The sequence below is a fragment of the Silurus meridionalis genome, chromosome 15 (genome assembly GCF_014805685.1).
Source record: "Silurus meridionalis isolate SWU-2019-XX chromosome 15, ASM1480568v1, whole genome shotgun sequence".
In the NCBI taxonomy this organism is placed as follows: Eukaryota; Metazoa; Chordata; class Actinopteri; order Siluriformes; family Siluridae; genus Silurus; species Silurus meridionalis.
Window position 1 is genome coordinate 3,910,444 of NC_060898.1, and position 11,967 is coordinate 3,922,410.

At 43.9% G+C, this 11,967-nt stretch overlaps 1 protein-coding gene across 11 annotated transcripts in view; it reads right to left on the minus strand.

Annotated features, from left to right (window-relative positions):
* The window catches only part of celf4 (CUGBP, Elav-like family member 4), a 91,816-nt gene extending 81,474 nt beyond the window's left edge, over positions 1-10,342 (minus strand). For 3 of the 11 annotated variants that reach the window (XM_046868213.1, XM_046868219.1, XM_046868217.1), the window contains exon 1: positions 8,951-10,338. In XM_046868213.1, the coding sequence (XP_046724169.1) occupies positions 8,951-9,218 (268 nt within the window). In that variant the 5' untranslated portion in view covers positions 9,219-10,338. Of the gene's footprint in view, positions 1-8,950 lie in introns of all 11 variants that reach the window. The other 8 variants (XM_046868215.1, XM_046868214.1, XM_046868212.1 and 5 more) reach the window with 5 other exon arrangements.
* Between the last annotated feature and the right edge of the window lie 1,625 nt (positions 10,343-11,967).

The window sequence follows — 11,967 nt, forward strand, 5'->3', positions numbered from 1 at the left end:
AGCACCATCTCACCATAGAGACCGCCACACCTCGCACTGGTACCACCTTCTCTCAGGGAAAGAGGTAAGTATACTTCTAGGCTCTTCTTTGTTCTGGCACCAAGGTGGTTGAATGAACTTCCACTAGATGTCCGAACAGCAGAGTCCCTGGATGTGTTCAAGCGACTGTTGAAGACCTTTCTCTTCCTGAAACACTTACTAGCACGTTACATGTTTACATGTTTGATCAAAAAAAGTTTGTAATCTGGCGTACCAGTGTAGATTTACTCTAAATGGCTAAATACGCTAAATGGCGGAATGTGTAAATGTATGTCACTTCTTAACGCTTTGAAAGACAATCCTGCAGGATTTTTGTGATTCTTTTCTACACTGGAAGAACAGAGGAAATGGCTACTGATTCCACAAAAAATTTATGATTTGGCTTTCTCTTTACAGTAAACTCCATATCAGTGTGGTATGACACAAAGAATTCCATTATCGAGCAGATTTTCCGCAATTGCTACTGCCGGCAAGCAGTTCCTGACTAGGCAGCTGATAATACTATACCATTTTAGTTTTCACGTCGACTTTGGTCTTGTGATTTCATTGTTGATCTGTAGCACACGGTCACATTTAAACCTGTGAAGCTAAAAAAGTATCAGCAGTGCATGTGCTGTGCCTCTGAGTGAGCCGTGTACTCTCCGTGACCTACGCAGCATTGATCGGTTGCGAGAGGTGGCAGCACGAAATGCCACTCAGCACTGGTGTAAATCTGTGCGCTGGGGTGGCAAACATTGACTCTTTCCTCGGCGATATCGTTTTCCTGTTTGTTTTTCGCGCCCGGTTGCGCTGTGCGGAGGAGGAATGGTGTCCGAGCGTGAACTCTTTGCCAGGATGGAAGAAAGGCGCTATAGATCGGCGTATCCCGTTGCTCGGTGTCCCAGAACAGTAAAAACTAAACAAAGTGGATTATCTTTAACGTGGCTTTTAAAGCCTCCCCTGTTACATCCTTTTCCCTCTCTGAAGTGTAATTAAAACGCTGTTCGCCTTAAATCAGCCCTCGCAATAAAAGCGATCTTCTGCTTCCCTGACGTGATGCAATGAGAAGAATATGGGAAGGTGGTTAAGCTGCACGTTCTCTCTTTCACTCATCGTTCAGGGGTGATGATGCTGACTCAGATGATCGATCTAGGCCTTCTTTTTAGTTGTCTGAAGATGTGTGTGCATATAGGAAAGGCAGAAAAAAACCCATTACAAATCATACAAAATCAGATATTTCTCTAAATATGAGAAGGGTTCGAATACCTTTGTGGGCAACTGGCCATAACATTTGTTATAATAAGCTCCACTCTTCTAGGAAGATGTTCCACTAGATTTTGGAGTGTGTTTGTGAAGATTTGTGCTCATTCAGCCACAAGGGTGTTAGTAAAGTCTGTAATGATGTAGGTGGGGTGAGAAGCCCTGGGCTGCAGTCAGAGTTCCAATTCATCCCAAAACTGTTCAGTAGGGTGGAGATTAGAGGTCGACCGATATGTTTTTTTCTCTTGTACCCCAAATAGACACCGTGAATAGATTATGGCGATTTGCAAAAACTTATAATGCATCTGGTTGATTATGAGGTACAGTAAATTCTGGATCTGGCTATGTGGCTATCTGCCAAGGAAACCATGGCGACCAGCTGTGACACAGGACAGGAATGAACATTATGAGAGCGTGTTAGTGAAAGGGAACGCGTGGTATCTGGAATTTGCAGTGGAAATAATAACGTTATGAAGCTAATATTATGTTATGTGGGTGAAAAATAAACGTGTGGACCATCGACGGTTCCCAGGGAAAAAAATGTTCAAATATAGATGATATATCCGTATTAGAAAAGTTTCATATTGAAAAAAAACGGAACACAAACACAGTTTAATAAATGTGCTCCCAGAACCGAGCCATATACATCGATGAGTTTTATTTTTGACCAAATATTTGGGCGTGATTTCGTTTCGTGGGTTGTTCTGGAATTCGATTGGATGATTAAATGATGAATGAACAAATCAGTGCTGAATACTGAACATCTCCAGCAGTTTCAGGGGCAGGATCGACAGCCTCTCGCCTAATTCTCTGGATTTCATATCAGTTCTACTCAATTACACCGACAATCTCCAAGCTGTCCAAATTGGGGGGTGTTGAAACAGGACCAAGTGGAGATGATGCGCTGAGTTGTTGCGTCAGGGCCACTTAAATATTTTACGTGCAACTGCTCTGAAAAACAAGCTGTTTATTTCCCTGAATGTGTCTCTCACTGCCAGGGAACAGCCAGGTTTTAATCAGCACGGTGACAGAGCAACTGCATTCTTCGAGAAAAAAAGTGGAGAGAAGGGAAGGGGTAAAGAAGGCAAGGAAAGGAGGGGAGAAGAAAAGGAGGAAGAAAAACAAAAAGAAAAGAGGAAAGAAAAATCAAATTGAAAGAAAACAATTTATGACAAGAGAAAAAAATAGTAAAGATGAAGAGAAGAGAAGAAGAAGAGAAGAGAAGAGAAGAGAAGAGAGGAGAAAAAAGGAAGAGGAGAAAAACAAAGACAGGAGGTAAAAGAAAGGAGACAATTCATAAAAAATTAGAAAAGAGGAAATAAAAGAGATGAAAAGGAAATGGAAGAGAAAATGAGTACAGATAAAAGAGGAAGGGTAAAGAGAAGAGGAGAAGATGAGAAATGTGAGCGGAGAAGAGAAAAGTGAATAGAAGACAAAAGAAAAGAGTAGTGATGATAGGGAAAGAGAAGATAAGGAAAGAGGTGAAAGGAGAGGACAAGAAAAAGAGAAGAGAAGAGAAGAAAGAGAAGAGAAGAGAAGAGAAGAGAAGAGAAGAGAAGAGGAAAGGACAAGAAAAGAGAAAAGATGTAAAGAAAAAACAAGGGAAAAGAGAGGGAAAGAAGAGGACGAAATGGAGAAGAGAGAAAAGATGTAAAGAAAAAACAAGGGAAAACAGAGGGAAAAGAAGACGACAAGAAAAAGAAGAAAGGAGAGGAACAGAAAAATGAAGAAAAGGAAGCAGGAGAGGGAAAAGGAGAGGTGCAGAGAAAGAAGAGAAGAAATGAGACTAGAGGAGAAAAGATCAAAAATGAAAGAGACCTTGGGGCTCTTCGTTTTTCCCGAGCACAGCATGCTAAAACTTTTATAGCTGGACCCAGTTTAGGCTTTGCTCTCTCTCTCTCTCTCTCTCTCTCTCTCTCTCTCACACACACTCTTTTTTTTCCTACAGTATTTGGAATAAATGAGCACACAACACGGCCGCTAAGTGAAACATAAATCTTTCAGCATGAAAGGATTTCAGGAATTCCTACAGTGTGGATTTTTGCAATGCGGTGCATTTGCATTTTTATTTTGATTTTTTCTCTTCAGTCGGAAAAAGTACTGAAAAGTAAATCTGACTCGGGCTGATGAAAATGCCAAATCGGCGTTAGTACAAATACGACATTACTTCCTGTTCAGTTATTTCCCCTCCGCCTCTTTTCATATTCACTTTAAGGTATTACTTCTACACGAGCTGACCCACTTTTTTTTTTGACACACAGAAAAGAGAGAGAGAGAGAGAGAGAGAGAGAGAGAGAGAGAGAGAGAGAGAGAGGTTTAATGGATATCTAGTTGGATTAGGAGTAGCACATGCTTAATCCAACACCCCTAAAAGGGGGACAAATGCCTTTTTTTTTTTTTTTAATAGCACTTCCAGGTCAGTGCCTTGAAGGTAAGAAGGAATGGTTTTGTCCTGACCCAGTTCAAGTTCTACTCTTGGGCCACGGTATTTAATAAGGGCCATGCGAAGGTCAGTACTGGCAGGCAGCTCGGCTCTTGTCTCTTCGCTTCCCCAACCCCTCCCTCTTCCCAACTCTTCGTTCTTTCCGTCTCTGCCATCACCTAGTCATCACTCAGGTTGAGTAACTATCTCTCCGCCTGATGGCCAACCCCTGCGGAAATCCCTTCCGATAATAATGGACAATGGCTGTGCTGCCACCTTCTCTACGCCTACTCTGAAAAATGGGCCGTCTTTTTTTGCACGCGTATTTACATGTGCGTTCGTGGGGTGCCGCTTATTTATCTCTCGCCGTGGCGTGTCAAGAGGCAGGTGGGAAGGCCGGGGCGCGACCTCATGGCGCAGTGACACGTGTTGCCTCCGTCGTTAACAAAACGCTCGGCGTTGATCATGTGGCATCGTCGGCGAAGTTGTGCAGCCTGGACACTGAACAAGAGAGAGAGAGAGAGAGAGAGAGAGAGAGAGGGAGGATTTGGGAAGGGCGAAGGAGGAGCGTATCCACAGATCCGAAAGTGAAAAAAAGAGAAGCGCTCTGTGCGCAGATGATGCAAGAGCAGTGAAATCCTGTAGCCAGAATGCAAGCTGAATTAACACCATACTGCAGGAGGGAAAAAAAAAAAGAAAAAATAAATATATAAAACGCCCAAGCCCTTTCTCTCTCCTTTTCTACCAAGGACAACCAAATGTCTCGGCGAAACTCCAGGTGCTAATGAACTTTAGATCAGCGGGGGGAGTCTGAAATTTGTCCTATAATGCATTATGCGTCATGCCGTGCCTGTATTCATGAAAAAGAATGAAAAAGAATGTGTGCACATATATATATATATATATATATATATATATGGCATGCGGATGTACACTATCTACACTAGACTGTTCAAAAACACAGATAGTAAAGCCTTGGGCTGGCTATAAAGTGAGCAAAGCGAGTCACAAGGGAGACAGGCCATCAGACTTTCTTTGAGCTGCCGTCCCAGCATGCACTGGGGAGAGACTGTTCTGGACTGAGCTGAGCACTAAAAGGGGGTCCAGGGCAGAATACGTTACGCTGGAGTCCTCCTCGGAGTGTTTTCTGCACCTGCCGGTGACCAGGACAAATGCACTCTATTAGCAGTGCTGAGTCACGCCGAGCTGCCAAATGAAATCGCCGGAGAATGGACACGTTGTCCTCTTAAACCCAAATCTGCTCCAGGACCTCTCTCTCTCTCTCTCTCTCTCTCTTTCACATTCTCTCTTTTTCTCTCGAACGCTTTTGCTTACCAAACTCAAACTTAACGACTTTTTGTATTGCCTCCGGTTCCACGGCAGCCTATTTCACCACGTTTCTTATCCTGCTGCATTCGTCCATCCATCTGTCCATCCATCCATCCATTTCATCCTCCATCTGCTAAACCAGCCAGAGCTTCATTTTTTCCCCCTCGACCTCTCTCTCGAGCTGTGCCTTAAACGTATTTCACTTTCTTCCCTTCATAAATCTAAGCTGCTTTATGTGCCCTCCTTTCTCCGCCATTCTATTTCTAATAAATCCAGGCTTTTCCTTACATCACTCTTCCTTCCTGACATTCGAAGCCCCTTTCCCTTAATAGCTAGATAACTGGTGTACAGCAGATATCACGGCTAGTTTTGGTATTAAAAAAAGAAGCTTTCAAATCCCTGCCTAGTCGTCGGGCCTGTGTGCAAAAATAGACCTCGTGTGCACGTGTAACGGCGATCGAAAATAGAGTTTGTGAATTTAGCAGTGCAGTGTGAAATGGAAAAGCTTCTCCTCTTACATGTTTTATTATGGCATCCAACATAGTCCCCCACCGCCCACGTGCTACATCGCGGCTTCAAATGCTCTACTTTTGCAAGGGCAGCTCGTTGCTCACGGCGCACGATGATTTGCACTTGCGCTCTTCTGCTGTTCTGTTTTGAGGCGCAACCTGTGTTGCCTTTGAATGAATTAAACATCCCGTCGGCGGATGTTTTTTTTTGTTCGTTTTTTTTTGGCGAGACTTGACTACGCCTTGTCCTGTCAACAAACCGGTCCGAAGCAATCATCTTCTGGGGGCAGCCATTTCCGAGGGGCTAATATTTGCCGTTTAGCTGGTTGAAAAAAAATGTGTATTTATCTTGAGGTTGTGCCATTTCCATTACCCGGCTGCTGTTTACAGGTCTGCAGGGATCGAGCGCTCACTCGCCAGGCTCTGAGAATGCAATCTCCAACTTAAAATTTGTGAGGATGGCTGAGAGATGGGGAGGATGCATTTCGGTGCATGAATCGGTGAAGGATGAGGAGAGGGGGATGAAAGAACAGCAGAAAGAGAGAGGCAGAACATTGGAAGAGGATACAAAACGTGGTGGAAAGCAGAGAGGAAGCAGGGGGGCGGAGGGGTCGCGATTTCTCGAGAAGGTTCATAACAAACCCAGTCGAAACAATGATGTTACACAAATATAAGGAAACTAAACATAAACTCATTGCACACAGATGCTAATACAAGAAGAGGACATGCTGTTTGCTTGGTTGTTGTTTGTATCTCATGTATCACATCGAACCGGGTTGAGAATGTTGATTGGGCGCAAACAGCTTGAGATTTAATAAGAAAGACTGCACTTTATGATGCCTTTACAGCATTCGCTCATCCTTAGTAACTGCCTGGTCAGTCTCAGTGGTCTAAATTACTATAGAGCTACTAGTTACTAAATTCATCACAAACGTTCATTATCATCAACAAGTACAAACAAAATGAATGATTATGCAGTTATAAATAACACTGTTCATCAATTTGTATACAGACAGTCTTATATTGTATCACACCATTACTCAGGACCAGTGAAACCCAACAGGTTGTAGAAAGCAGCCAGGGCTTCATTAATAAAAAATTGGGAATTACACATAAACGTGCAGGAACGCCATGAAAAAGCGATCATGATTAACCGTCAGGATGAGAGACGCTACTACATGTGCACTATTAATAATAGATTTGCTCCCCCCCTTCTAGCTTTAGCACCGTCCCCACATTTAATACTACCATCACCCAGCATATGGGTAACATCTATCTGTTTAGCGTGCTGGAGGATCTGCATCTTTCATCGCAGGATACGCAGCTGCATTTATACCTTCTTGTGGATGGATGACTTTATTACATTTGCATAAAACCCTAGCAAAGGGTTCATATTTTACCTTCCAGGCTGCCGCTAGAATCACACAAACGGGAAGCAAAACATTTCTAATGCAGCTGACTGGGCTGCCGAATCGAGCGAAACGAACACAAATTCGAGGTTTTGCCTAATTCACTGAATCTCATAATGGTTGGCAAAGTTCCACTTGATAACTCCAGTAACTCCTGGCTGTCCGAGTCTAAATAATGCACATGACAGACTACTTGCTTTCCTATTTCACACTCTGTTCGGTAAATACACTGTGGTTGATAAGCCAGAAATCAGTGACAAAAATCGAACTGGAACAAAGTGCTCGATCAGTGAATGATGCAATCTGTGTCACTGGAAATGCAAGTTGCTGCTAGCGTTGAGAGCCTTGCTAATGAACGAGCTTTGGCCAGGACTTCAGGCCATATATCTTTGGAAGTAGTCCGTTCTTAGGATCAGCCCATGTGGACACCCGTAGTTCAAGGCCAACATGAATTACCGCCGGACTGGGAGTCACTACTATAGCTGCCGTATTAATAAAAGATAAGCTCCCCCCCTCCGCCTCCGTCACCATCTCCACTCCCTCCGCTCATAACCATTTGTTCGGCTGCTTCGTATATTTAACGCTATCATTACCCAGCACGCTTTGTTTAGCGTAGTACAGAATGCGTTGTCCCACCCCCTCAACCCCCCAACCCCCCGATCTCCTGGGGATGGATGGCTCTATTAGATACGAATGCGACCCCCGATTTGGGCAGTGTCCTCCGGGGTGAACCAGATCAATTAGAGGGAACTGGGAAATAATAGCACCCTGGGGACGAGGTTCAGGGGAGATCCCCTGGCGCACACGCAGAGATGGAGCGTTTGCAGGAATCCGTCTTCCACGATCGCACCGCGGGTTTCCTGCGCAGGAGATGATTAAGACTCAGCGCAAACGAGCTGGGGATGTATGAATCCGTATGCAGGGATCAACTGGTGCACCAGAGCAAACAAAGACGGCACAATGCAGAATTATAGTATAGCACTGGAAGGGGTTGGTTCGACAAAATCTACAGGAAATGTTCCATCCTAATGCATAATAATAATAATAAAAAAAAAAAACATCCTGCATTCTCTAAAGGTTCTTTGAAGGTTCTTTAAAGGTTTGTCAGACACCCAAGATTTCTTGGACCTCCAAAAAGGCTTTCGAATGGAAACCTTTTGTAAATGGAAACTCTGTTCTACCTTTAATGGTTCTCCCACAAAGACACCATAGAACACGTTCTAAAATCCTCGAATGAAACCTTGCACTATTAAAAAGCATGCTGTATATACATCACATTTTTAATACCTTCACCCATAGACAAGGGTTCTTCAGCGGTTCTGCATGGATTTTCCATACGGTTGAGATTTCTCCAACCTCCTAAAATGAAACCTGAAATGTTCAGTTGTAGGTTTAGGGTTCTCTCACGTGGGACAAAATAAATAATAATAATAAAAAATAAAAAATAAATAAAAAAACCTTAACAGGTTCTAAATTTTCTAAGTGCTTCCAAGTGGAGCCTTCATTTTTTATGTGTAGTCATAATGCTGAATTATTCAACTATAAAAGTCTCTTGTGCTGTCAGTGGAAATGTCAAACACCGAATCCGTCCCCGGTCGTGCTAAATACGGTGCCGACCTTTTGTCGTGATCGGGTGGACGCTCGCGCGCACACGCACACACACGAGCGCGCATAGAGAGAGAGAGAGAGAGGGGGAGGAAGAGAGAGATGGAAAGAGAGAAAGAATCACGCTCGGTAGTCAGGACAGGACCGGCCACAATATTGAGCATCCTTTTTGCGTTTGTATCCATGTAACAGTGATGATCAGTGCGCATGCTCCAAACTGCAATAAAAATCAAACTGATGATATAATTATTCTCGTAAAGAAAAAAAAATACAAATAAACTTTTTTCTATCAAAAAAAAAAAACTTGCCAATGTTGATATAACAGCGTCTGCGTGCTGATACAAATCGCAAAATCCATCATACCCTCTCCATCCACGGAGCCCCCCCGAGTCCCCTACCTTTGTGCATCCCAGTGAATCGGTCCTTCAGCACGGTGAGCTCGTAGATCTTGCCGAACTCCTCGAAGAGCGGCCGGAGGTCCTTCTCGTCCAGGTTGCGCGGAATCTGGCCGACGAACAGCTTGATGGCGTCGTGGTCCTTCATGGGAATGGTGGCGCAGCCCGGCGCGCCGTGGCCGTGGACGTGGCTTATTCCGTTCACGAGCCCGTTCGCGGCGGCCGCTGCGTGCGCCGCGCTCTCCGCCTGCCCGTTTGCCAGGGTTGTCATCGTCGACGGCGACCCGTTTGGTCAGCAGCCGGGCGGGCGGTCGAAGGCTCGCGACTCGGTCCTCCGGAAGAGTGCGGCGAAGAGAGAGAGAGACGGTGTCGGGATTGCGCGCGGCGGCGGCGGCTCGCGGTCAGCTCCCGGTGCAGTTGCGCGCGCGTATGAACATGTAACGGGGAATGAGTTCGAGGTAGTGGTGGTGGTGGTGGTGTGGGGGGTGGGGGGGAGGGTGGGGTATTAAAAAAAAAATCGGAGCGGAGGCGCGTTCCCGTGTATCTGTTGCCCCCCTCTTCAGTTGTTCATTTCATATACATATGTACACAAAAAGAAAAATGCAGATGGAAACGAGAGAGATAGAACGATAAAAGAGAGAGAGAACGAGAGAGCTTTCGCTTTGTATTTACACCTCCGTTCCCCCCTCGCCTCTGCTTCCAGCTACTCTTTTAGTATTTATTTCTTTTTTTTTTATTTTCTTTTTTTTTTTTGCACCGGGAAGTCGCTACGGGTGTCCTTTCTGTTTAAACGTACATGGATGCACCAAATCCAATCTCGTTGTAGGTAAAAACGCAGAATCTGTCCCCAAAACTTAGACAAGACCAGAAATTCCTGTTATAAACACTAAATAATATGTAAATATATTTTCTTTTATAAATAATTTCACATAATTTCGTGCAATAATATAGAGTTTAATACGAAACGTATGCTGTTATTGCTGTTAGCGCTCCCCCTGTAGATATAATGGTACATTCCGTTAGGGGAGAGGTACTATAAATGAAGTAAAATAATACCGTTTTGTAGAGTTTCTTTGTATCGTGTGTACCGTTAATGACAGACTCTGACGTTGCCCATATTGCCCACAGAATCTCACCTGCTTTTTTTGCAGTATATTTCAGGGAAGCAAGGTGTTTAGGTTTTACAAATAGAGGAAGCATGCCGCGAAAAATTTTAGGATTAAAAGGATCAGCGAGACATTTATTTGTCCTCACAACACGGTTGTAATCACGTCTCGTACCTCACTTTCTTACTTTTAAACATGAATTTAGTTTCAGTTTGACGTGCTTGAACGGCGGCCGCTCGGTTTCCGTGCAGCTTCCCCTTTGTAGAGCGCGGAGCGGCAGTCGCGCGGACAGCCGCGCGTGAACAAGCGCGCGTGTGCAGGAGCGCGTGAACAAGCGCGTGAGCAGGAACGCGCGGACAGCGTCTGGTGCTGAAAAAAAAATGGCGGGAACACGGGGCTGAGGAGCACGAAAGAAACTCCTGTAAACGTCGCTTTACTATTTAAAATAATATAAAAAAAAAGACACGCCCATGTTGATATAGAGAAGTATTTATTTCTTGTATTCGTGCTTCTTTATCTACGTCTGAAGCCCATTTTATTTATATAATGAGGGAAAAAAAGAAAACCGCGACCCCCTCCGCGCGCAAGCAGACCCCCTTCCTCTCTCGCGCGCGCATCTGTGTTCACGCGCGAGCGCACGTTTCACCGACATGTCGCCCAGAAGTGCGCTTTTTGTTACATATTATACACATCATACATTAGAAAGAAGCTGTTTGTCGTAAAAACTAAGCCGTGTGTCTACAAGTAGACACTAAATGCGAAGCGAACCTGCTCTGGCATCCTCGAGAGCTCGAGACGAAAACGTTTTCCGGTTATGAGCTTTAAAAAAGAAAAAGAAAAACGATAAGGATTTAAAAATTCATGTTTCACACGGACACAATAAACATGCCCAATCTATATAATCGTGATTTTACGACAGTTTTTTCTGGCTCCTCGAAAGCGTTGTGGTTTCTCAGGGGGGCGTGTCGACATCTAGGTGAAAAAACAACAAAGGGGCGTGGCAAGAGAGTGGCCCAGTGCCACAGTAATGTCACATTTGTGCCACAAAACTCCAGCTCTGATCTCCAGGCAAATCTCTGAGAGGTCTATTACTCCTATAATCCATGCAGAGTCTATGAGTCATATTCATATCTCATGCTGATGTACCTACCTACATTATTTTAGCTTCGTAGCTCCTTTACCCAAATCCCCTGAGCGAGTAATGTACATAGATATACAGTGGCAATGAGGCAAAATATATATACTGTCATTATAAGACTATATATTTAACACCAAATAATGATTTAGATGTTCTGCAAATGCAACAATGTCCTAAATGTCTACGAAAGGAAATGTACTTCCAAATTTCCTCCACAAAAGTATTAGTTCAATTTAAAGTCAGTAAAATTTCTTTTTAACAAAGCACCCGGAAGCCCTCGTCTTGAAGTGCTCATTGTTTGCACATGTCACTATTTATTAATAGATTGAATAAAAAGAGACAAATTGTCTCCCAAAGCACCTTCACAGAGTTTATCCCTTATATAAGTTTATCCCTAATGAGCAAACCAGAGGCAAAGGATGGAAAAACTCTCTGAGGTGGAAAGAGCGCACCAGGTTGCACTCGATGCACTTTATGTAGCTCGTATTGTGTTGTAGCTCTATGTTGTTGTTTAGTGTAGCACTAGGGTTCCGGAGGAACATTGTCTCGTTTTTAACATGTTCCTCCACTGTGTATAGTAGAAATGACAATAAAAGCCTCTCGACTTGACTTGACTTGACCTGACTTGACTTGAAGAGAAAAAGTGTCACCAAATGTTTATTCATAATAGTTCCGTCTTTGCTGATTTGTGTAGTTCAGTGATGGATCCGTAATGCAGAAGTGCTCATGCAAATTGCAGTCCTGAGCTATTGAAGCAGTTTAGCAAATCCAAAAGG